The sequence below is a fragment of the Saccostrea cucullata genome, unplaced genomic scaffold (assembly GCF_032062105.1).
Source record: "Saccostrea cucullata isolate Sc308-1 unplaced genomic scaffold, CSIRO_AGI_Scuc_v1 ctg319, whole genome shotgun sequence".
Lineage (NCBI taxonomy): Eukaryota > Metazoa > Mollusca > Bivalvia > Ostreida > Ostreidae > Saccostrea > Saccostrea cuccullata.
The window spans coordinates 1,247,465-1,274,553 of NW_026920610.1; the positions used below are offsets into that span (position 1 = coordinate 1,247,465).

Genomic DNA, 27,089 nt, shown 5'->3' on the forward strand with positions numbered 1-27,089 from the left:
ATCCCCTAATCTGTGTTACCCCTGATTAAGTACTATGACACACCTGTGTACCTGAATAGGTATATTTTCTCGTACTGCTTAATAAAGTTAATAACAAGTTGTCACTACTTGTTCTAGTACAAAACCTCCACATAATGTTTAGGAGTCTACTATTAAGTATTGGCAAACAGATAAAGTCTGAAATGGAAAAGATATTCGTCATAGTGGTTTTGTCACAGCGGTTAAAAATTTGCAAGAGAATGTTAAAATGTATTCACACAATATACTTTTAATCATAAATTTCTTGGGTTTTCAAAAAGTATATAATAAACAATATGCTATAGTAATGAGTTTGAACTCACTTTTTTGGGTGCGTAAGTTTAAGATATGACTCTTTAAATAATTCATAACATTTTCCTTATGAAACCCTATAATCAGTCTGCAATTTTATGAATGGACTTCCATTTTTGTTGTGGTAAAACATGTTTAAAAAGTCCTGTTTCATTTCAGTTATATCCTGCATATTTGGTAAATTTATAGCCAGATAGTATTTATTTTACTGAAAAAATACTCCTAGATTTTTATAAGCTTAATCATAAACAGGAAAAGTGCCATTGATTTAGGAAGCATTTAGTACTAAGTTGTGAGAAAGTTTACTTAGGCGTCAGTGAATGTTAAGTGGTCTAGCAGTGTAGATGAAAATCGTGATGCACTTGTAAATAGTTGACATATCTGGTCACCGTATCATGTTTTCCAAATAGACCTTGTTGTATCCGTCTTTTCCTAAGTAACCAAAGATTTTTTAGTTGGGACAGCTACTTTTCTCATGGCTAAGCTGGCTTAACCAAATCCATGTTGACGAAACTTAAAAAGTGATGGCTATTCAAAAGGATTACTCTGTTACTACATTTTGTTGATAATCTAGTGCAACAGCAGTTGGACACTTTTGGAGGAATATTTGCTGTTATATTTTTGAATTTTAAAAAGTTCGAAGAATGGGCATGAAGGAAAATGCTGATGTAGCAGAGGTAAAATTAGTTGAATTTTTTCATATAAGCACATTTGTTAAGATGTTGCAGCTGTGAATGCAGACACAATTTAACCAATTGTCTGTATATGAGAAATAATTTAACTGATGGATCAAATTACTTTGAACACTTGCAGAGTGAAGATAACCAGGTGCATCAAATAGTCTATCATTCCTTAATGAATGCATGCAAGTAAAACTTGATTTTGATCAATCCAACAGATTTGAAATGTATATACCCAGGGCCTTCAAATCAAGGAGCATTCTGATTAGAAACTTGATGTATGTAACAATATATGACATATCCTATACACTAAAGCAGTGCACTATTCTGACACAGACTTAACAAAGTATAATTTTCCTTTAAAGGACTGTATAATTGAATTATGGCAGTCATACTAATTTGTGAAAATAATTTATGTTATCTATGATTAAGATCCCTTAAGTCCCCCTTATTTCTCAGGGGAAGTTATCATGTTTGAACAAACCCAAGACCAGTTTGTCCTTCGATATTTTTTTTACAAATTGCATGCAACCTTCCCATTTAAAGTTTTTCAAATTTTTAACCTTTTAATATGGCCACAAATGCAATCACAATTGGATTAAAGAATATTGCAGTTGCATAATGACCATGGGAACAAATATGATTGTAAATGAGTATTTGGCTATTTGCGTCACCAAACCATTATGTACACGTAGGATTACTGCAGCACTGTTAAGTTGCATTTGGTGACCTCTAGGTTTTTCTGTTGGATAGATTTTGAAAGTGATTTGCATTTCACGGTTCATGTTGGTTAAGTTCACTTACGGAATAGTATTAAATGGTCCATTATTTAGGGGAAGTGACCACAAATTCACCACTTAACTTGCATACAAAGTTTACTCAAGGCTTCTTGTTCAGAGGGCATTGAAACAGACACCAAATCTTCAAATATTTAAACTTTTCCTTGCAATGTAAATAAATAGGACGGCGAAAACAGTAAAAGAAATCGTAGACTGGAGATCAATGCATGTAACAATTGATTTTGTTTGTTTATACAGGAGTTACCAGAAAAATAAACATTTATTTGACATTTTTGTAAATTTAAATTACGTGTTACAATTAAGCCACTGTAACATATGGAACACTGCCTAGACTTTGTACCTTGAAACTGATTTTGTTTACAAGCATGGTTATTGTAGATAGTAGATACATGTAATTCAGAGGGGAGAGGGAGGAGGTCTTTCTCATTGGGAAATTTGATACATATTTAAGAAAAAGATTATCTCTTTTTGAATTGTCTTAAATTTCAATGTTAAAGGACCTTGACTGAGATTGATTTATTGATTGTATATTGTTTAACATCCCTCTCGAGAATTTTTTACTCATATAGAAACGCCATTAAGCAGTGAGGGATCTTTTTTGTGCCAGCACTTGCCGGTCGGAAGTACCAGTCTTCACATCCCACAGTTTTGATGTTAGGATGGCCCCCTTCGGCACTCAGACGCTCTAACCGCTGCGGCACACTGGCGACACCTTGACTGAGAAAAAAATGTTCCAAAACAGGAAATTATAGAAATGAATTTTTGATTGGTAGTGGATCCTGTAACCAAACCCAAAACAAGCCAGGGAATCCATTTGAAATAGCAGTATCCTTCATCTGTCATCCAAGTTCGAGATTGACCAAGGATCATGTAAAAATTAACTGTTGAAATTGTCAGTAAGAGAACAGGATGTTGATTGGGAGACTGAAAGTGAAAATATTGATGATGAACTGTTCAGAAACTGAAAATTATATTAATGATGAACTGTTCAGAAACTGAAAATATTGATGATGAACTGTACAAGGTTTTGGACCTGGGTCTGAAAAATGAACATTATTACTTGGCAAGGGATTTCAAACCCTGGATTCACACATTATAATTTGATTCACATTAACAACACTACCTCATTACTTTGAATTGTGTTTTGTTGATGATCACATAGCTGGCCCTCAGTCCTTGTCTTGAAGTAAGATCTTGAAAGCATTCAGTGAACAACTTAAGACCATGTTTTCTAAGATGACTCTAAAGATGGAGAGATTTGATAACATATACTCATGATTAGGACTTACAATACAGTTGATCTGTCTAACAGAAGTCTGCTCGTGGTGTTCTCTATAATGTAACATGTCAAAAAAGTATCCCCAAGACCAAGGAGTTCAACAAACTGAATCTCTCTATTATCCTTTTATTATCTAATCTGTTACAGCATTGTTCAACTCAAGATAAACAAGTTTATACTTAAGGAGAAATTTCAAAATCAAGAGTTGGCATGACCAACGTTACTTAATATCAATTATTTTTCAGGTCAATTTGATCTGAATGTTGAAAAATAAAGTAAACTTTAAAAGTTGAGAAAGCAGTAAATTTGACATTTAAAAACAACACCTGTGAAAAAAGACAAGGGCTCTGTATCAATTTACCTGATGTCAAGGAACTGATAAGCAGGTCAATGCACTCTACCTCAAAATTCTTCAATTTTTTCTCTGTTTTGACAAGGTACCCTCATATTATCTAATGGAAAATGATATGATTATAAATCTTGCTGACTGTCATGCTCTGAAAGACAATTTTGATTTTGCAAGTTGTCATAAATATAAGTAAAGTGACAAAAAAGAGAGAAGAGAGATGAAAGAAGAAAAATGGCCTTCACTTCTAAAACCAAATTCTTTGCTTGCCTTGAATTGGAAAAAATTAGGAGGTTGCCAGGTGCAGCAGGAATTGCCCATCGGGACATCTTCTGGCTGAGTGGCAACGAGACTGATAAAACACCACCGTCTGGCAGTTGTAGGAAGATGATGGCCTCAGACAGATCCTGCCCAGCAGGTCATCTCTTAACGGAGTCAGATTCTTCACCAAGCACAGAAAGGGCCAATTAAAATTCTACACTTTTTTGTTGGACAAAGATAATTTCTTCCAAATGGCACAGATTTTCTAGCAGAAAATTTAAATAAACTTCATCCATGATGCATGTCAAGAATATCAGAATTCAGATGTAGGATCTATCATGTTTAACCAAGACTAAATGCTATGCAGAGTTTTGAAATTTATTACACTTTGTTTGCTCCACATCACTCTTTATCATAAACATATCTTGAAAGAATTTGAAAAAAAAAAAGAACTTTTGATCCCACAAGCAAAATACCTACATACCAACCATGGCTTTTTATAATGCCATCTTTTATGGTCTCTTTATTTACTGCAGTGACTTGTGCAATGTAAAACATTCCCCTGTGCCTTTGTCAGATATCTACAGGTGTGTTAATTCTTTATGACCCTCTTCATGCATCTGTCATCCCGCCCCTTGGGAGGCTTTGTTCAATGTTGGTCAATGTGCAGGTTTTATAATCAAGATAACACCTTGTGTATGTGATCTACAGGCCTACATCTCATCAAAGGAGACTTAGTACTCCCAGCTACATTCTGACCTGACACAGGTGTGATGTGAAAATGTTGATATTTATCTCTCAGGTGCAAAGAGGACTTGTAAATAAAATGCAAGGGAAAGCAGTTATAATTGTTTGTGCAGTACATGGTCTTTGAAACTTTGTATATTGTGCAACTCAATTTCACAAAAGTGCATGAATACTAGAAAGCACCAATCATTTGATTTAATCAAGGTCATACTTTTTTTGATAAGAAAAATTCAAAAGTTTTGGCATACAGATTGGCACCAAATTTATTTATGCCAATTGTTTTTGATTTGCAGTGTATTGGATAAACTCTGTAAAATGTTCTTTTTTAATCAATTCTGTCTATTTTGAGAACTTCTGGTGTTTCTTATTTTGCTGCTGTTTTGATTCGGCTGTGCATACAGGGACTGTTTTGACGTGTGTTGTGTAATTTTATGATCGGCTTGAAATAATAATACCCTTGAATACAACTGATACTCCTTTGTCTTTGCCAACATAATCTCCTCACTGTTTGGTGCATTCATTCTTATTCTCTGGTCTGTAATAAAGGCTTCTGTCCTCACTTTCTTCTTAGTCTACCTAATTACAAAGACAAAATGTATAGAAATATTATGCTATTAAAATTTCTTAAATTAATCTGTTCTTCTTATATAGTTTCAACATTTAAAGAATTATATTTCCCATTTAGTTGTCACCCAGGCAAGAAAATTAAGCATGGAATTGCTCTTGTCTTGGTGAGATGAGAATCTGTGATTTTATGCCAACAGCACTAAATGAATTTGCTTTCAACCTTAAATCTCCGACTTAAAATAAACTGAAAAGAAAAACACCAGACAGATTTGTTATTTAAAGTATTTATAAAATGTAAATTAATCTACCTTTTATCTTAGGTGAGGGATAAAAAGAAGGCAAATACATACTTTGATTGGCAACTATTCTTTGTTGAAACTGTTCTCTGAATTCCAATACTTACAATGCAATACAAGCAAAAACAGTATAGATTATGCTGGTCTTTCAAAGAATGATTTGTTTTAGAATAACTTTGATATACAATTATACTGAACTGAGAAACATCAATTTTTAGTTTTATTTAGCAAGAAGTTCAGAATATATAGTACAGAGTGTAATTTGACCCAAAACATGATTTTTTCCCCATCTGTATTATAGACACACAAATCTTCATCGAGATATTTCTAGAACTGCATCAAAGACAGTTATTTTCCATGTTAAATATTGTTTCTGTCAGATGTAATTTGGCAAAGATTTATGTCAGTTAAGAATAAATACCATCACTATAATTCTTATAGAAGGTACAAAAATTTACTGTCACTATCCATTTGTCAACCTTAAACTGGTAGCTAAACACTCTTTTCTGGAAATAAAAAAAAAGATGTCTTGACTTTGTTGTCTGAGTAAAATTATATAGCTGTTGATTAAATCTGTTGGCATCTGCCATAATTAACTCCAGAAACTTTCACCTTCAAAGATTGTTTTGTTTTTGTCAGTTATGATTGAATTGAGAGAAAGTGAGTGTATTTTGCTGACAAAATCAGCAGACTGGCTTCATCCCATAGCCATTTTAAGGTCCAGAAAAGGGAGATAACCACAAATCACAGATAACACACTGACATAGAGAACTCTATATTGATTTGTGAGCCCAATGGAAAACTTCAGAACTTTGTCCCTTCTTACAGCTCAGAGGGCATTTACCCTGCAGTGGAGGATGGGTGATTAGAGAGATCAGGTATCCAGGGGAGATCACTGCTGGCTTAGTGGGATCATTCTCCCTGCTTATCTCCCCTGTTGAGATAGGTTGTAGCAAAATGATTATCTATGTATAGATGAAAGATGAGTTTTAATTACTATTTAAGCATAAGGAAGATGATAGGGATTTATAAGATAGCTCCTTCCTGATAAAGGATTTGTAACTTATTGACAGGGCAGTGATTCAAAAGCTCCTGGTCCATCAGAGTCTTAATTCAGGTCATGATTCTAAAGGTCATTCAATCATTAATACCATTCTGATACAATTTTCTCTTCCATATGCTTGGTACTCTATTGATAATAAATCACACAATGCTGCAATTCTCTCCACTTTTCTTTTACAATATTTCAGCATTTCTTGTGTAAATTTAACATGTGTTTAATGAACACCAGGGATTTAAAGAGTTTAAAAATTACTCATCAAAAGCTCAGGTATCAGAAGATGATGTGGAAGCAAGACTTTAACAGCTTTTTTTATGGAGTTGAGCTGTACATCTAGCCAGCAGACTCCACATATAACAGAGGAACAAGCCTCGATCAGTTATCTACATCCTTGTTTCTGTATGATTATAGCCAGCCTGCAGATGTATCTTTTATTTATCATTTTAAAGTTTGGCAGGCATTTTTTATGAATGGCTGAGGAAGTTATTTATCAAATCATCTTTGTCTCTGCACCTGGGCTATAGATATTCATTTCATATTTATACTATTAAATCTATCCTATCCATATTTCTAAATAACATTCTGCAGATATAAGCAATTTGTGTCCTATTAATATTTTATAACATTCAGATCTAATTTTGACAGAATATCTCATATCTTTCTGCATCCGTACTTTTACTACAGAAGCTGCAGCTTTTAAGAGGCAGCAAAAAATAACCTTAGGACTGGTGTTATGATCTTCAAGATCTATGAATTACGGCTCCAATTTACAAACAAGTGATTGACAAAGCAGGTTTCCTAAGCATTTGTCAGAGAGAAACACAACTGCTAACTTCCAAAACTTTTCTCAATTAACAGAAGAGTTTGGATGTCATTATGAAGAGCTGTACACGGCCCTGTGTGATGTGTGTATTGCTGTGTAGAACAGATCCGACACAGGACAGGTGTACTGGAGGGGGGATCTCAGGCTAAATAACCGTCAGTTCCTCCTGTTTAAATTGTTGTAGAAACCAACATTTTTATTAAACCAAGTGTAAGATATGAAGCTGAATTGTTGATAAATTTACTTGTGTTGTATAGATCATTTTTTTTTTTTTTTTTTTTTTTTTTTTTTTTACAATTTTATAAAAAGTTGGATGACAAGATTCAGCAGAAGTCAAGTTTGATTAAGATCCAAAATAAATAAAGGAGTTTTTTAAATGATATATCCCTTAATTTCCATAATTGAGGGGGGATTAAAGTTTAGGAAGTTGAGGTAATTTTTTTTTTAATTCTTCCCTGAAATTACATATATGGCACTAAAATATCACTCTCAGGAAATGGTTCATGATGTCCTGTACTTTTTTGAGAATTCTGTGAAATATAAGATCAGAAATGTGACAGCTGCAGAATGCATGTATCTATCAAAATTTTAATTAGCTCTTTAATTAGCATAAGGCACTTAAGCCACTGCATTCTTATATAAAACTGTGGGTTCTACAAATTTTTGTTTATCATACAAACACCATGAACACCAGAAAGTGCATTACACGTTTAAACAACTTAGAAATAAAAGTGTCATCTTTGCATTCACAACACAATCTGATGGATTAACAATAAATGTGTTAATTATATTTAAAAAAAAAAAAAGAGCAAGTACATATAAATAGCAGTTAACACCATATATAATGACCAAATGATAAGATGGGAATTTTACACACAGTGGTCAGTTTTTGCTAATGATGATTGGTGATGTCTGAAATTGTATTTCATGGTCATTACTCCTCTACAGCTGCTGAGGGCAGATAATAATTCACTTTTTAATGCTTTTTGTCAGGATAAGGTTGAATACAAGATCAGATACATTGAGAATAGGTGCTTCCTTTAATACTAAAGTTTTGTGGCTATCTGAATTGAAATACTAATGCATGCACACTAGTATACTTTTTTGTCGGTAGTTATTGTTTAGTGCCTAATTAATGTACTGCTTTTTTTCTAAAGTTTCATACTTTATTACAGCCAGAATAGAAGTTTAGTGGTATGATTGTCAACAGAATGAGAGCTAATTCATATTTTTGCTAATTAGGCAGTAACCTACAGTGTGCTGGTGCTGCACTTATAATGGACATGAACGCTCATTGCCTGCATGGTCTAGTTGATTTAGTGTTGCAGAAATTGAGTATTAGGAGCCAACAGAAGAGCTTTATGTCTTGAGTTTGAATCATTGAAACTGTCTGTCAGTTGCCCTGAGATTGTATAAACCAAGTTTCTTTGATTGATAAAGTATACACTGGTTTAAGAACATCAGGTCACTAAAATACTGTTTATTGGTCATACATGGACCAACACATTTCAGTGGCCTAGCCCAGTAGCTCTAAACTTGAGTGAAAACTTCTTGAAGGGAAGCAAGCAAAGCAACCTTAAACCAGCCAATGCACTCTCTCCCTAATCCCTCCCTCCCTTCCTCTCTCTCTCTCTCTCTCTCTCTCTCTCTCTCTCTCTCTCTCTCTCATAATCAAATCTTCTTATATCTCAGCTTCTCATCTCACCCCTCTTTTGTACTGTTTTGCCTTTTGACACCTCTGACTTTGCTTTTACAAATTATTGTTTGAGGGACCAGAAGAGAAACAATGGTGTATTGTTGGCAGGATGTCCATCTGGCAGTCAGTGTGTAATCTTAGGGAGCCGTCAACAATGGATTCACCTAGCCAATGCATGGCCATCTGTGACCTTGACAGGTTAAGAAGTGCATGAATTTTTTGTCTCCAGATATATGAAAAAAAAAATTGAATGATATTTTTGGGGAGGGAGGAGGTTGTTATCAAACATACATTTAATGATTAAATGTTTAATTCCATTTGGTATTATATATTTCATGATATAATAATTATATAATTGATTTGTGTATTACTTTCCCTGAAATTTAAAGAGTTAAAAAAAAAGACTTTAAATGTACCTGGTATATATTAACCTAAAATCATGCACTTTTATTGTGACTATATGACGCCAACCACAAATATGCATATATTATATGCAGCATTTGTTTTCACACATTTTATTTTGGGCAAAATTATTGAGTGATAACCAAATATGGATATTTAATTGTTCACTGTCATTGAATCAAAATAGACTTGAATAGCAAAAAATTTTCAGGTTCATATTGAATAAAGTCAATACCATTTGTAATAAAATAGTGGAATGGTTAAGAAGATAGCATTCGGGCCAGTGCTGACAATAGGTTATTAAATGCAGACTTTGCCCCTTGGGGGCCCCCCAACAAAGCCTCTGATTACAAGCTAGTACACCTCTAAGTGTGAATTGTCATCAGCTTTTAGTAGCAGGAGACTAAAGTCAGATTTAGGGAGAAAAGAAAACTTTTTGTAGAAATGACAGCTTTATTAAAGAAAGCATGTGTATCTGAGATTAGTTAGAAGAAAAAGAGAGCATTATAGGATATTTACATCTCTCCCTCGGTGTGCAGCTTGCCGTGAAATGTTTAAATATCTTTGTTGAGAGTCTTTTGAGTAAAAGAGTGGGCCTGCTAATCTTGACTGAGGGAAGATTGCGCCAGGCATTGTGTTCAAACATTGTGTTTATTGGACGTTTATTTAAAAAATACTCAACAATCCGTGGAATGTGGACTTAATATAACCTAGTGTACACCCGAGACAGAAGTTTCTTCATAAAATGGACATTTTATAAACTAGGAATTATAAGTATACCTTTATATTTATACCAGGTGTTGTAAAAAAAAAAATTCTCAGACTTTTGTGGAACCATTTATGATATAATTAGGGTTGGACAGGACGGTGACTTTTATTACTTGCTGTTAATTTAATTGTGACCTGCTCTAATTGGATTTAGAGCGTCCAGGTTTCCCCAGCGCTTCACCTTCTTACCTGCACCACACATCTATCTATTATTTATCTGGCTGAATGTGAAGTGTCTGGAGTTTAACATTTATATATAGATCACTGGGGAGAGATATATTTGGCAGTGCCTCTGACGTCTACTCTGTATGTACCACTGGAAATATGCTGAGCTCCAACGCTTCTTTGTGTTTAAATTGGAAACATGATTTTACTCTGGGAATATAAAACTTTATTTTGGGAGTCTTGATTAAATTGGGAATTATTTTTCTCTGGATCCAAAAATGTCATCTGTCCCAGAGGTATGTACCATACTTTAAAAAACACAACAACACTGTAACATTAGAATTATAGACATGTACTGAAAGAGGTAATGATTGTATGGGACATTAAATTAAGAGGAATGTCTGAAAAATGTGATTCATAAAATGTGTCAAATCAGGGATAATTTGCTAATTAATATGAATTAGGGCCAGTGTAACCTTTGCCTAGGTGTATTACTGAATGTGTTTACTCTCTCATACCAATCATTCCGAGTTGTGGTGTCCTTGGACATCATGCTGATAAATTGACAAAATGATAAAACATGGGATCTGAGCGGTGACAGCGCTGAATCTGGGGAGATTGGGAGTGATGTCATTGGGGGGTTACCCTGTATCTGACAGTTTACACTGTCATTAATTATTCAATATACTGATGAGGTAACGATTGTGTAACTGTTTAATACAAAGGCACACATCTAATGTCACAACAATATGGTAATTTTTCTTATCAGATCGTTGTCAAAACCCCTTGAGGATTGCATGTGTACTTGTAAGATCGCAGAGTTGTTCCCCTTTATAGGGAGGCTTAATTTTGAATGATGGTATATGATAATATCATCATTATTTTTTCATGGATAAATGAAAATTAAGGGCTTGAAATTTCATGTTAAAGTCAACTTTTTAGCTGAGTAATTGGGATTTGCAGCATTGCATGTCAAGAAATATTATACTCATCAAATGTTGAAATTGGAGGCATGGGACTAGGAAAGTAAACAGACCAGTGCCTCTCAAAATACCATTAAAAATCAATATTGTAATAGTGATCTGGGCATCAGCTTGTAAAAATTATTTTTGTTGCCATTAAAATACATTGATTAAATTGTTCTTTCTTTTAAGATTAATCATTGTCAACACATACTAAAACCAATCCATACAACAACCTTTGGTAAATAAGAAATACTCCTAATACAAAATTCATATATTGATTATTAACACATGCTGTGCATGTACAGTGGGACATGTATTTATATGTAAATTTCTTATGTTTAGATCAGATTAATTCCTCCTTATGTTCCCTATAAAATTATCATGTGGTCTCTTCTTGGTAAATATTGATAAAAAATTTTTTATCCTCCAGGGAGAATAATTAAAATAGTTCTAAAAGGGGATTAAAAGTGGTCTCTGATTCTGCTTCTTAATCATCTAGGGAGAATTAAATTTTTATGCTTTAAAAAAGTGTTAAGAGTTAAAAAAAATAGATTCCTTGCACCCATCCTGTGTTTTAAAATAGTCAGTGATTGGCATTCTATCTCTGTTACACATCAGGAAAAAACAAAAACAGATCCCTCAACAATGACTTCATAGTAGATGCGTGGTAAGTCTATGACCTCCTTAACTGATATGGTTTGTACTCAATCCAGTTCTTCAGATTCACCTTTTCACACCTCCAGTTTTTATAAGTTAGAAAAAAGAGGAAAAGGAATGTGTGATTTGATCCTCTCTGTTTACCTGATGCCAGCTCACGAAGTTAAGAAGTTGCATAACCTGTTTGCTTCAGATTGAGTATATATGCAAGAAATTAACATAAGGAATTTGACATCGCATTTCTTGGGGGTCATATTAAATAAGTGCTTGTTATAGTCGGGACCCTTAACAATGTGCTTGAAGATGAAGGGTATACATGTAACTTTTCATGCAGGAATAAAACTGTTTTAGATTTTACTAAATGGTTGTAAGTCTTCAACATTAAGTACCATAGAAAGTTTATTCTAATCCAAAGTAGACACTAGAGAGAAATGCTTCTTGCTTTCGTATAATATTAATTTCAAGCAGATTTTGAATATAATACAAGATCATGATCCCTTTTCAGACATTACTGGCAAAGGCTTTATATGACAACTTAGCAGAGACCCCCGATGAGCTGGCCTTCAAGCGGGGGGATGTCCTGACCGTGCTCGAACAGGACTTCAATGGACTGGAGGGGTGGTGGTTCTGTTCCCTCCGGGGGAAGCAGGGGATCGCTCCAGGGAACCGACTCAAAATGTTGTCAGGGATGACCGAAAATGGACACCCAGAAAACCTGTACCAAACGCCACCATCGTCCAACAAGAATTGGCATCGCAGGAGTTGGGACGTCAGTAATAATCAGGTACGACTGAGGGTTGTGTCATGTAGTTCAGTACCATAACATGAATGTACTAACTAGTACTTTGTGAAGAAAAAATAAGGGAACTATTGGGCATTTGTTCAGGATATACTTTTTAGCAGATCCTTTCAAACTGCAGAAGAATTGTATCTGTGATTTTACTATTGTAATGGTCAGAGATAATCTTCTTGCTGGGGATTATAGTTAACCTTATCAGTAACCTTTTATAGTAATCTAAAATCTTTCTTTGCTTGTTTACTGATCGGTACTACTTAAACAGTTAATCAAGGTCCATACAGGATTATTTAATGCTTAAATGCCAATTGATTGATGCCAAAATAAACTCAGATTATTCCAAAAGGTTAACCTCTATCTATTAAACATAATTCAGAACTTTGTTTAAGTGCAACTGCAGTCAAAATTTCCGTCATTCCGGAGGCATTTCAATAAAAGTACCATAATGGAGTATTTTGGCAACCCCAGGTTTTCATTTCTTTTATCATAACCATGTCTTTACTCTAGTAATAATTGTTATGCTTTTAATGGATGGAACAGGATGAATTGCATATTCTTAATAAAAGTGATATTTATTTGCGAACTTTTCATAGATAAGAATATACAGTTATCTTAGAACTGATGCGAAGTCAGACAATACAGCTGCAGGTTCTCAGAAGTATATCTCGTCGGGGGATTGAAAGGTTTTATTTCGAAAATAATTGTGATGATGTAAAAAAGCACTTCTGAGTTTAATTTTGTCTCGGCTAATAGCATCAAAGCAAATTTAGATGAAAATGAGATGATAATTGTATCCTGGATATACTGATCACTACATAACCATTGCTAATATTAAGTTCAGTTTATTTATCACTGAAAATCGCTGATTTTGTGAAAATTGTCCCAACTTGATTGAGAATCACTTGACTGTTAATGTTTTAAGACAGCTTTCTCTGCTTGATTACATCCATTCAGGGGGGTTTTGTTAAGAATTGTGGAGTTTTCAGCCTTTTTATTTAATTTTCTGACGGGCTGATTAGGGAGGTGTCATTATTTGTAACAGAGAAGGGGGTATAGGGTTATATCTGATTTAGTTGATAAGATTTTGAAGAAGTGATCTATGGTAGACTTTTAATTCCTCCTTTTGTCAGTAGGAGATTAGGATGAAGTCAGATCTAGGTATGGTGGTTAGTCAATTTAGTGACAACGAACTAATCAGGAAAACTGAACAGTATGCCTCAATGCTAGACCACACAAACAAATTAACAATTCTTCATCCTGCAGACCATCATTTGCCAGGGTGACACTAATCAGTGTTGCTGAATATTTGAATTAATTTCTTATATTTTTGGGTTAATCTATGTGTTGAAGACAATGAATATTTCATGTGTCTGATACACAACTACATAAATCACAAAACATTTTTTGGCATTTTGATTGCACTGTGGCATGGAATTGATTATGATTACTAACGTTGGAAGGTGTAAAGTTTTACACGGGATTGGCAAAACATCAGCTGTACCCTTGTTATATGTTTATAGTATAAATACTGTGGTTAAATGTGGTGTATTTTCATTATGACATGCAGAGAAAAAAATTACCAAAATCAAGTTTATGACATATGAGTAAAAAAATCAAGTGTACCATTTATAAAATGAATAACAGGATTTCTTGAGAAGACAGGTTTTCAAAATAAAAAATAAGGGTGGATGATTTTTGCCATGGAATAAATAGAAGTATATTGTCCTGCTCTTCCACTTGATCTGTCAATTATCAATGCTGATTTCTTTAAAAACAAGTTTTAGGCTGCATAACGATATTGTTAACAGTAGCTGTGACACTGAGTTACTTGGTGGAAGCTCTTTGTACCTGTCTTAGGTGTAGATATAAATCTACCTGAGTTGACCTGAAAATCAGTCCTCTTCTGTTGACAAAACTTGACCCACTTCCTTGAGAATGATTCCACTAAATCGGCTAGTCCAACAAGGACCTGGGCTGTGCTCAAATCCTTACCGCAGTGATAAAGGATTCTTTGTAATAACTATACAGACATCCTTACTGTGTCAGACTTAAATTACCCTATTAAAAATATACATCACAACTGCTGACAGCATTAATTGAAAATTTCATGTCCATAAAGACATTTTTTTGCAAAAAAAGACAAAAACTTGCATTTGTTTGCAATTCAGATAAAAACGTAAGTGTTCTCAAAATACATATCACATATGAAGATTGAGCGAGATAGGTCAGGATGAATTACAATTAATACTGACAAGAAATATATCAAGAAATCTGATCCTGTCCCAAAAAATACATCAGAATAATAGAATTGCATGAAATGAATTCAGCACATGGGTCTGATTATACATGGACAGACAGCGTGAAACATTCCTTCATTCCACCAATATAATATTTTTACTCTAGCCGACATCGTGTTATCTTTTGGTAAAGAGGGCATAGGGATTGCTTATAAACAAACAGTAATATTATTTAACTTGGAGACATGATTGACGTCCCCACTTTGTCATTAAACAAAGAGATTTAAATATTGCAATAGGGACATTATTTTAAAAGCATATTTTTTGGCATGAGAAACGATTTTTAAAAACCTTGAAAAGATATATAAATGAAAATGTAGTTATAATTGCACTGTGTATGTTTATCTATTCATTCCACCCATTAGTCATTCAGTTGTACCTGCAGGGCTGGGTTATGCAGAGATGTAAATGGTCAGGGTATTAAAGGGTTGGTCTAGTACAGATAAATGTATGCAAATCTGGGTATTGCATTTGTTTGATGAGGTACAGAAATCTCAGGTGTGTAATAAAGGAGTAATTGTGAGTCACATGCCCTCTCTACTCCCACACAAACACTGTCCTAATCACCCAGCCTCTTTGTGTATTCTCTAACAGGTATTCAGTATTCTTCATCAACAGGTACTCCCTGTATATTTCTCTCCAACAGGTGCTTGAGTCAGCCTCCATTACAGTGAATGTCTTTCACCAGTGTTTATTTACATCTACAATAAATTCTTGGCATAGATGTTTATAGTTTAGCTTAGGGTGGCAGAGGATCATTGATAATTTGTGTATTGGGCAGATAAATTAATTTCTACATCTGTTATACCAGCACTCGGAGCAGTAGGATATTGGTGTAATTTGATAGGATTGGTCTGGTATTACTTTCCTCATCATTACTATCCTAGCTACATCATCTGAATACAGGATTTCATTGTAGAGAGATAATTATCTCATTAGTCAAATTTTAATTTATTCTAACTTCCTTATTTCTTGAAAATATAAAGTTGATTATTGCTCTACTTTATTAAAGGACACCTGATTTTAGTGACAAAATTTTGCTCTAATTTTTTTCTGTTTTAAGACTAGCCATTTGTGCTTTATTATAAAATGAATTTATTTTGTTGTTGAATCATTTTTCTCTTTTTTACACAAATTGATTGTAATTAAATTGAATGATCTGTTCATTTCATTGTTATAGCAGAGAGAAAGCAACAGTTGTTACTGTTGATTTATATGATTCTAGCAGTAACTGACAAGTTGTTATCACAGGCAGCTTGTCACAGTTTCAATCAACTTCAATAATTGATGGAGCCTTCAATATCTTACAACAAATCACCCAGCTGATCTGGGGAGAAGCTAGCTCACTGGAAAGTCCCCAGGGAAACTACAATAGAATTATCTAATCTATTGTATTATTTTTTATGGAGGATTTACTCTATAGCGTAATCAGTCTCAGTTGCCCCAGTAAATGGTTGTGTTTTGTGGGGGTCATTACAAGTTTGGGATGACTAAACCTTGCATATGATTCATACTAAACCTAGGTTATATTCTTCTCAGTGATTTTTTTGATGGTGCTATTTTATCTGGTCTAAAACAATTTTCCCAGTTTGCTCCAAAGCAAGAAAATTCAATTGAACGAGTTTGATATCTATCTTTCTGTATTGGTTATAGTGTAGAAGCAACTGGTTTTAATGCATTGCATCAAAATGGGAATGTTTTTTTTCTGTATTGCACATTAGCAGAACAGCACGAGATGTTTTATTCAGAACATAGAACTATTAGTTCATTCATTAAGTTCATTCCACAAGAGCTGGGATACAGTATTTATATGTATACCATTCTGAAGATAAGTGAAATATGGGAAAATAAATTTGGAAAAGATCGTCTGAAGATCATGCTGATGAATTTATAATATTTCTAAAAATAATCTCATCCATTATCGAGTTCTATATACTTTCGCCCTTGATGAAGGATTTTCCCACTGAAGTTAAAGCGATTTGGCGATTTATATACACAATTGCATCATTCTTATCCAAACACTCCACCTTTCTGAATGTGATAAAGGTATCATGAATTCAATCTCTAAATTTCCTAATCTGAACCAATAGGTTGACAAAAAATAACTGTTGGATTTCAGTGCATTTCAATAAAACCTGTAAAAATGATTGCTCTTTCCCATGTGGTATATGTTAGATGTCATTTGTCGTCACTCAATTTCTGGGAGATTTTATGTTCAAAGTGCTGAGCTTTCACCAAGATTCAATCAAAAATGAGTATGAAGAGGTCATAATTATTGCATTCACTTTTTATCAGTTGAAATTCTGTACCTAACTGCTCATCAGGAGGGTAACATCTGTGTGCATGTCTTGTGAGATTGACAGAATACTGTACTATAAAGCTGGCAATGCGAGTGATGCCAAAATTGTAAGGCTGAGTATCTAGACAGGGCAAAGTGAGTTACAAACTCGATAGTTTGGTGATATAATCTGTATGCCCAGACTCATTCACAGCAGATTCATTAGAAACATTCAGAAGCGAAAGATGTCAACTGTTCATACTTTTAGGACAATGCTAACTCAACATTACTCATTACATTGTACAAATACAAGAGTTTAAAAAAGAATCAGCTGGTGAACCTGTTATTTTTCTTAAAGGCATTTTTCTCCAGGGTTCAAAGCTTTTAGAACTCCACAGTTTTATAGAGTAACATTAATGAAATGGTATAATAATATTTCAGAAATTCATTTGTCTTACAAAGGAAGAGAAATTGTCATTTAGTTTGTGTAATGAAGTCCCGTTCACCCTAGCTTCCTTAATTGGGTAGAGTATTTGTCATCCTGTTTGTTTCTGAAGTGTTTTGACCTCGGCCTTTATCGGTCAGTCAGTGTGTAGAGGAGATAATTGGGTCGATAGTCTGACCACTGTAGAAAAACCAATTGGCCACTTCCAGCATGTAAATGGACTCAAAGACAGTGTAATGTTAATTTGTTCTAGGCAGATGGATGGACCTCTAGCAAACTGTTCATTTCATTTGCAGGGACCTGACAAACTCTTGTTTAGGCCTAAAATTGATTCAATCTTTGACAAAACCTGCCCAATACCCTAATGTGTTCATGTTAATGAGACATTTACTGCCATTTTGTTACCTTTGTGTCCAGCCTCTGATCAGATTAAGATGGACAAGTTATTGGAGATTAGGGAGATCAATAGTAATATTATAAATCTCCAGACATTGATTTCATTGGACAATCCATGTCACTCTGGCCATGTGTATGGCATTTAACAGTATTAGAAGCTTGGACAAATCAGATCAGAATTGATCTCTTGAATTCTACTCAATTAATCAATTTACAGGCAAATTGCAACAAATATTTCTTATAATTTGTTTATAATTAGAAGATATTAAGGATACAACATTTAATCCCCCCTCAAAAAAAATAATAGATTTTTTCTCCTTTATTTAATAACTTGAGGAAAAAAAATGTTCATTTTGTGGACTTTTCTAGAATTAGGTCTTAGGTACTATAATACAGTACAGGTAAGATGTGTGTCAAGGTCAAGAATGTGTGTGAACCAAGTTCAATGATGTGTGTCAAGGTCAAGACCAGTAGACATATACTGTGTATGTACTCGCTGGTTGTCTCAATTCTATGACAGCTTAAATTAGGTGCATGTTGGCAAAATATTGGGTGTTGCCCTTAAGTGTGCGATAAAGGTTTTCTTACATGTATCCTGTACATATCACTTAAAAGACTGTGCAATGTCTGTATTATGTAGAACTTAATGCATGCAGACAATTACTTGAATGTTTTATTTTCTGTATTTAAAAGCACTGTGGTGATATGTTTGGTATTCTTAGGCAAATTAATAGTAAGGAGAGATCTTCAAAAAAATGCTAGTAATGCCTTTGTTAGGTAAACTTTACTGATACTAGTTTGTCCGTATGTCTGTTGCAATAAAAGCTTGTAACAGGGCCAGAAAGTTTGTTTATAATGTAAACAGCAGCTGACAGGTGCCCTATGGTTCCTGACACAAATGTTTCAGTGTGTGACAATGTTGTTCATCTGCCTCATTAGCTCTCTATATAAATCTCTCACCTCACCAAAACCTATCTGCCAACACCAGTAAATTTATAACCTATCTCATTTCAATATTCAGTCACTGAAAATCACATCATGCACTTTTACCTTATTCATGCATATTGTATTTATTTGGGATAGACATGAAACTTTTGTAACATAATACACAAATTTGTGTTTGAATTTGTCATCCATGTTTTTGTCTTTGCAAGTCATCCAATACATGTACTCTAATCTTTTAATAGTAATAATGGAAAAAAAATTAAAATATCCAAAAAATTCCATTATTTTTTATTAGAAGTCATTGAAATAAGAATTGATGGTTTTCTGACATTAGTGAAAACAGCTGTTTGGCATAAAAATGTGTTTTATATTTCCCCACCATTTGTTGTATCTTGTCCAGCACAACCTCTTGTGTATCTCTTGCAAAATTAATTGCTTTTCAACCATGGTTGCTCTCTCTGACTCCGTAGCTATCAGCACAGATGCCTTGTTTGATTATTGGTTGAAGATTTGAGGGAATTTCATTCATGTTTTGTGATTTGTATATATGTTGTATATTCCACATTGCCTATATATTATTCATTGATGAAACTTAAGTTTGAAAATCGTGATAGGAAAGAATCATTTTATCAGACCTCCTACCTAAGTAAACTCTAAAGAAAAAAAATATTCATCCGGAAATCTACGTAAAATCATTCTAAAAAATTTTTTTTGAGATGTAAAACGAGAACAGGATGAGGTCATCATTCCAAAAAAAAAAAAAAAAGCATTTGTAGATCAAAATGTATATCTATTAAATTTTTGTTAAAGAATTTAAAATAAAGTTTAAAACCAAGTAAATTGGTCAAGTAGATTGTAGGTCTTTTTTATGGAAAAGGCAAGCACTTAAAACACAGTTTAAAGGAGTAAGAGGACACATGATGTTGTTAAAACATGCATGTTTCATTAAATACCAGACAGCAAGTCTTCAACATCAAAGCTACGTCAACTGCAGATTTATGTCGTAAATGACATTTTCAGTTTACGTAATTAAGTAATTTTGTATTTAGAAAGCTTTAAAAATTTATATCAACTAATGCTAATTTAAGATTGATTACTGGAATGATTAAAATGACAGATTTTTGAGGAAAAAGCCAAGTTGAAAATGCATTTCAAAACCAGTAAAGACTGATTGATGTCTGTATTCTGTGTCAAAGATTTTGTGTAACTCAAGATGTTGTAATTAGAGGTAATATGTTGTCTCCACCCAGTTTATCTGATCTGAACTCGGATGAAAGGATAAAACAAAAATGATTTAATTAGTCCTTTTTTTTTTTTTTTTTGAAAAATAAGGCATCAGTATTTCACCATAGTATGTGTAGTAATTTTTGGATTATCTCACTTGCATAGTGCTTTATATCTCACTTGCATAGTGCTTTATAGGACCAATATTGATAAACTACAGTTTTGTTTATATGAAATTCAATCAGCTGATCGATATATCTATAACAGTTGATCAAGCTCTTTAATAAAATCATGTAACCTTTTGAGGTTTGTAAATGCTAAACGACAAAGGTTTATAATTAAAGTGCAGCATATATTCTGTGCCAGATTGTAATAAATATATGTTCCTATACATTTTAAAATTTTTCATTCCAAAGAATTATTTGTGGTTGATTCCAGTTGCCTTGGGCTTTAGTGTCAGGATCTTTTAATTGTTGTCGGGTCCAGATGAACTTCCAAGGGCTGAGTGGTTAGGTTCATTTTGAGATGCCCTGGTTCAGTGAGATATTAACAGCATCATATCCGGTGATTAAATTCATTCAGATGACTCAGGCTCAAAATTATTTTTGGTGGTTTTATGCTCTTATAGAAAAAAAAGGACTGCCAAATTAAATGAGATTTTCAAAACTGTTTCTGTGTTTAATTTAGAATCAATCTTGAGTTTTGATAAATGTAGCATGAAATTAAGTATCTGCCTGGAGTTAGTAAGGTCATAGATAAGAATTATGGCATAGAGGTATAGTGCATCAAAGATAACTTGTCTGACATTTTATTTGTTAATGACTCCAGAATTTTTAATTGCCTCCTCAGGATAATTAATCAAATTAACATATTGCATTTAACAGCTGCTCTTGGTCCATTGCAAATTCTTTCTGAAATTGCAATCTGAGTAAAATCTGCCACATGCCAAAAAGTAAATGTTTACGTTATATAGACTTGAACTTAGCTACAAACCAAACTATAAGAAATAAATACATTTACCAGTAAGTGTAGCAGGGTTGCCTTAAAGTGCATCCTCATTTGCTATAATTATCTGATATTATAAGCATTTAAAGAAGTCTATCTTTATAACAGAAGAATTGCAGGATTGGTGATTCCAAAATGAATGCATGCTTGCCATGAATACAATTAGATTTATTACGATTCCAAATATTAAGTATACATTGAACAGACAGAATTTAGAGGGGAGCTACCATGTTTTGTCTGGTTTTCTACAGATTTTATTGTGTTCCATTAGAGGTCACCTACAGTGTACTGTGTAAGGAAAGGGTCTGAATGAGAGAACATGCAGACTTTGGATAAGACTGGGCTTGGCAGCTTTTTCATTCATGTTTTCTCACTGAGAATCATACAGAGTTCTCACTGGTTGTAACATGTATTTTCTATCTTTGTGGCAAGACAGATAAGATATTAGGGGCAAAGTGACAATCTTGCCATGGCTAATTTTGAAACTGCTGATATGAACAATTCTTGCTTCACAAGCAGAAAAGAATGATCCTGGATTTCTTCTATGGAAGGTAAAATATGGCAGTGGCGGATGTAGAGGGGGGGCCCAGGGGGCCTGGGCCCCCCCTTTTGAGTCCAAAAAATACAAGATATTTGACAAATCAATGTTTTTTGGTGTGGCTGTGGGCCCCCACCCTGACCTCAAACTGGTCGGGCCCCCCCTTTTCAAAATTTCTGGATCCGCCACTGTATGGATTTAGATACCAGTCAAAGCAGTGTTTCTTAATCTTCTTAATAGCTTTTAGATTTAATTTAGAGGTTTGATTGATGTTACAGAAGACTTGTATTGAGATTTAATTCTGGTAACTAGTCTTTTGATTTGGCCCATTTGAACGTCTAAGAAATTTCAGACAGATGTTACTTTGGTGGCTGCAGAGGGAACTTTTACAGTCTGGAGGGTTTTACAAATAAAGCACACACTCATGCACACACAAATACTAATTTAAAAAGAAAAAAATCGAACAAAAATTGAACTCCTTTATATTGTATAGTACCCACCCCCTTTTTAAAACATGATCTCCACTTGTAAAAATAGATTAAATAACTTGAGGCATATTGAATGATTTCATTAGTTGTATTAGCATTCAAAATTTTGCTATAAATTTTTGGGTATCTATTCATGATGTCAAATAACTTGCTATTTTAAAAGCTCTATAGCAATAATTATAATTTACCAGGCCAATACGGCAATATTGACACTCAATTTCTCATTGAAGTTGCGAATTTCAAACGATTCTTTGCCCTGGAGGGTTCATTGACAATTGCCGTAATTATAGATTTTCTGCACCGAGCTAAGGACTAAGACAAACACATGCATACATTGGTTGTGCAGAGCCCAAAGTGAGAAAAACAGAAAATGTAATAATTTTGAAATTATGTAATGATATAAAAATGATTAATAGTCAAAGCAATCTGGGTATATATTGATGTTTTGTGTTTTGTTTCGTGAGTCACTGCTTGCTCGTCAAACAGAGTGGAGATTGCGGAATTCTCTCATAGATTATCGGCCAATACCTGGTCTCTCCGAGTCCAAAAATCCTAAAGAATGAACTGGAGTACCTTGTGTTTGGCCGTTATGAAACGGGAAAATCAAAAGCGAAATGTAGGGTGCAATGTTTTGTAAAATTGGGCTGTTCGTTAATTCCAAAATATTTGTGACCTTTTCTATGTGAAAGAAAAAGACTTGATTGCTGGCAATGTTGAGTCACTAAGTGTAACTGATGTAAACTGCAGAAAATAACAGGAAATAGATTTGCTCATTAAGATGGCTCGTTTGCATATTTTGTATTTCATTGTGACTGCCCGTCGTCTGTCTGGGTAGAAGTTTGTTGTTCATGAAGGAAGTGCTCTTTCCAGCAGGGATACCATTCAGACAATGGACAAGAAGGCAAAATTGAGAGCTAAATGTCTCCCTTTTTTCAATCATCTGCAGTTACATAATATGGCCATTGTTAGCTAATCTCATTATCTGATGAAATTGTGAAATTTGATTCTCACAGAGGCTGTAGGACCATAAAGTTGTCAGTCACTTGTGTAATATGGGTTTTATTTGTTTTACAGTGCAGGATTAATTAAGTGATAGTAAATGATGTATGAAATAATTAGACTTTTTTTTTATATTGTAGGTTGTGACTCCAGTAAGACATGGAGATATTTTCCAGTTCAACACACCACCACAACACGACTATGACGTTCCTCCAGTAAGGCACAGTCGAGGAAATTCGGTGGACCGGACGATTCCTGAAATGAGCTACGATACCCCTCCCTCAGTGAAAAACAGTGCTGAAATAAACATGCCAGGATTCTCTGTGTATGATACTCCCCCATCTGCTCAGAAGGATGGGAGAAGTATGTCCTTCAATTCTGGAGGTGATGATGTATATGACGTTCCTCAACCATCATCCAACAGATCAAGTATTGTGTCCAACATTTCTCATTTGTCAAATGAGTCCACCATGACAGTTTCAACCAGTAGTGCTTCAAACAAGAGTCGAGGGGGGAAGAATTCAGGTGCTCACAGTTCTTGTGATTCTGCCCGATCAAGTATGGACATCACTGCCCAGGACTTTTATGATGTTCCACCATCACAGTCCTCTGCTGTGTATCACCTGAAGCAGCCTTCCGCTGATTCTGGTCTAGATCTGTACGATTCTCCACCCAAACTGCGGGCCATGCTAGAGGAGCTTCAAGACTATGATGTGCCAAAATCCGAATCCCCTGTAAAGAAGCAGAAAGAACCGGGAGGAGAATTTATTAAAATAGGTGAAAATACATATGACATTCCTGATGGAAAATCCATTGAACATGACATTGATGATGTGTATGATGTTCCCAAAAATAACACTCTGGTGAGAAAAGCGGAAAAATCTCCTTTACATAAAACAGAGGAAAATTCAAAACCAGATCCGTTGGAGCTAACAAAATGTGAAGGATCTGGTGGTGTGTATGACATTCCTCCACAAGTTACCCGTGATTCTATTCTGTCATCCAAATCGGATTCATCTGACAGTACAGATGGACAGAGAGTGTCTGGATGTAGTCTTGGATCCAGGGATTCAGATATTCCAATCTATGATGAACTTCCTCTGGATCTGGATGCTGCTATGGATCTCATGGTCAAGCTTCAGCAGGATGTTCAGAAATCTACAACTAAACTATGCAGTTTTGTGAGCAGCAACTGGAGAAAACGAGAAAACCTGGAATCCAAGCTCTATGGAATCAAAATCGCCTGTAATGGTGTTAAACAGACTTTTGAAGAATTTTTGGATTTTGCACAAGGGACACTTGCGAACTCAGCACGTCTTCCAGATAGAAAACTCATTCATAAACTTCACAAACAGTTGAATCCACTACAACAGACTTTGTTACAAATCAAAATTTGTATCACTAATCTGGATGAGAACAACTGGCAAGTTTCAAGACTTGTGACTGATGATCCTGCCAAGAATGATGACTTGGGAAAGATTGCAAACAGTGCAAAAGACCTAACAATAGATGTCCGAAAATTAGTGTCCATCATTCATGGAAATTCTTCACTCCTCTTCAAGCGTGCTAAAGATGGCACTTCACTAAAAGGAGATGGCCCATCAGAATCCTACAACACACCTTCATCAAAACCTCCTTTGAGACCAAAACCAGCCCTGACCCCTAAAACGGCATTGACTCCTGAGAGGGTGTCTGATGTCCAACAGAGACCATTACCACAGCCTCCAGGCAAGGAGAGGCCTCTTCCACCCACACCACTAAAGGTGACCACTGCTTCCTCAGTGGAGGGACTGACCAAACCTGTACCAGACACCAGTACTGAGACCAAGCACCTGTCGGGAGAACTCAAATCTCTCTCCATTGATGCCAAGGAACAGAAGACTTACAATGATGAGGACATTGCTGATGAATATGATTATGTTGCTTTGGAGGCAAAAGATGGAGAAGAACATCAGAAAAATCTGAAAATGGAGATCGAGCAGGAAAAAAGAAAAGCAGTGATTCACGAGGACTTAGATGACAAGCCAGTAAAGGAATCAGCTATACCTGAGTTATGTCCCCTGAAGTCTTTGACAGACATTCAGAATTCTCTTTGTGAGGACCCGGAAGCTTGTGATGAGATGGAGAGTGTGAAAACTCCAGTGAACAGGACGTTTGTGATTGATCCAGCTAACTGTATACCCAACATGATTAAGCTGGATCCTAACGATAAACAGGTGTTGAACTTCTACTCAGGACAGCTGGACACTCACACGACATTACTCAACAATGCAATAGATGCTTTCTTCAACTGCATCGAGTGTGGCCAGGGACCCAAAATATTCATATCGCACAGTAAATTTGTGGTTGTGTCTGCTCACAAACTAGTGTACATTGGTGATAATTTGCATCGAAATCTCATGCACAATGAAGTAAAAACTAAAATTATGCACTGCGCAAATCACTTGTGTGATGCACTGAAATTGACAGTGAAAGCCACTAAAACGGCGGCCCTACAGTATCCCTCAGTACCGGTGGTGCAGGAAATGGTTGACAGGGTGGTGGACGTGTCACATGCTGCATACGAACTCAAGACCGTGATTGGACAAGCGTCAGCATTGTAAACTATACATATGTAGGTCAAATAATCAAGTGCTTTATATATTTTGTTGATAATTTATTACAAAAAATTGAGAGATAATTTTTTTTTACCTCATTTGAGGTAATTAATTTGCTACTTATGTACAAATTTAGCAGCATATAGATTACAAAGTGATTTTTTTTTTGTCTTGTTCTTCAAATTTGTCATGGAAAGTATCCAAAATTTCTTGTACAAAAAAGGTTGTGCTGTACATATAAATGTTTTATGAATTTGGTAGCACTTCGTAGAAGTGTTTGCACCATAGATAATATCAAATGATCTCATCCCTTTGGATATGGTGCTCAGAACAAAATGATGTTTTTTATTTGTTTCATACATGAAATATAAGTAGAAAAATATTGCATTTTTAAGTAGAGCATGAATGCACGTTGTCACCTTGCCAAAATAAAGTAAACCACAATCAAAGGGAAATAACTCTGGTACTACATATTATTTGTATTGCAGATGTGCCTTAGAATCACAACAAACAGATGCAACCATGTTATTTTTTTGAGATATGCAAATCATCATAAGTATTAAATAAAATGACAGAATGCAAATTACTTATTGTGTTCATGCAACTTCACTCCTATCTTTTTTAAGTTTTTCTTTTTTTTGAAAATATACAGTATATTTCACCACTGATCTGTGACAATATTTGTTAATTTCATTTTTTATAATATATTGTACAGAAAGTGACAATGTACCAAACAATCCATATTCTGAAGAACCAATTTTTTCCCCAGCTGTCACTTGCTCACTAATCTCAGTAACTAGGGAGTATAATTAGGTTACCAGGACGACACACACAAATCTCCTTGTGGTTTGACATGATCAGTAGTTTGAATGTTGTTGAAAGGGAGAGAAGTGTGGGAATTTATTGTAATCCACTGTATGTATGTGGTCTTACAAAGCAATAAAAAAAATAATCTAATCTATTTTCTTTTTTGTTATTTTCTAAGAAAAATACTGTCTGAAAATACATGGAGCAGATATACTGTATACAGAGTTATTTTCGCCCCATGTTATTTTACCCTTTCACACTTGGAGGCAATTTACCCCATTTTAAATTTGCCCAGTCATAGTTTTATTTAAGGGGGATGTACGGCCACTTTTAGTGCAGTGAGAGCAAAATGTAAACATTTCTTCAAATGGCTAAAATACATTATATTTTGATCAAATTTTAAGTCTTTTTGATAAAGATACAATAAATATG

At 34.6% G+C, this 27,089-nt stretch overlaps 1 protein-coding gene across 5 annotated transcripts in view; it reads left to right on the forward strand.

Annotated features, from left to right (window-relative positions):
* LOC134253816 (breast cancer anti-estrogen resistance protein 1-like) overlaps positions 1–26,807 on the forward strand; it is a 30,920-nt gene extending 4,113 nt beyond the window's left edge. For 2 of the 5 annotated variants that reach the window (XM_062736432.1, XM_062736418.1), the window contains exons 2-3: positions 12,348–12,626; positions 23,394–26,807. In XM_062736432.1, the coding sequence (XP_062592416.1) occupies positions 12,348–12,626; positions 23,394–25,856 (2,742 nt within the window). In that variant the 3' untranslated portion in view covers positions 25,857–26,807. Of the gene's footprint in view, positions 1–661; positions 1,008–9,650; positions 10,517–12,049; positions 12,210–12,347; positions 12,627–23,393 lie in introns of those variants that run through there. The other 3 variants (XM_062736412.1, XM_062736424.1, XM_062736437.1) reach the window with 3 other exon arrangements.
* The last annotated feature ends 282 nt before the right edge of the window (positions 26,808–27,089 follow it).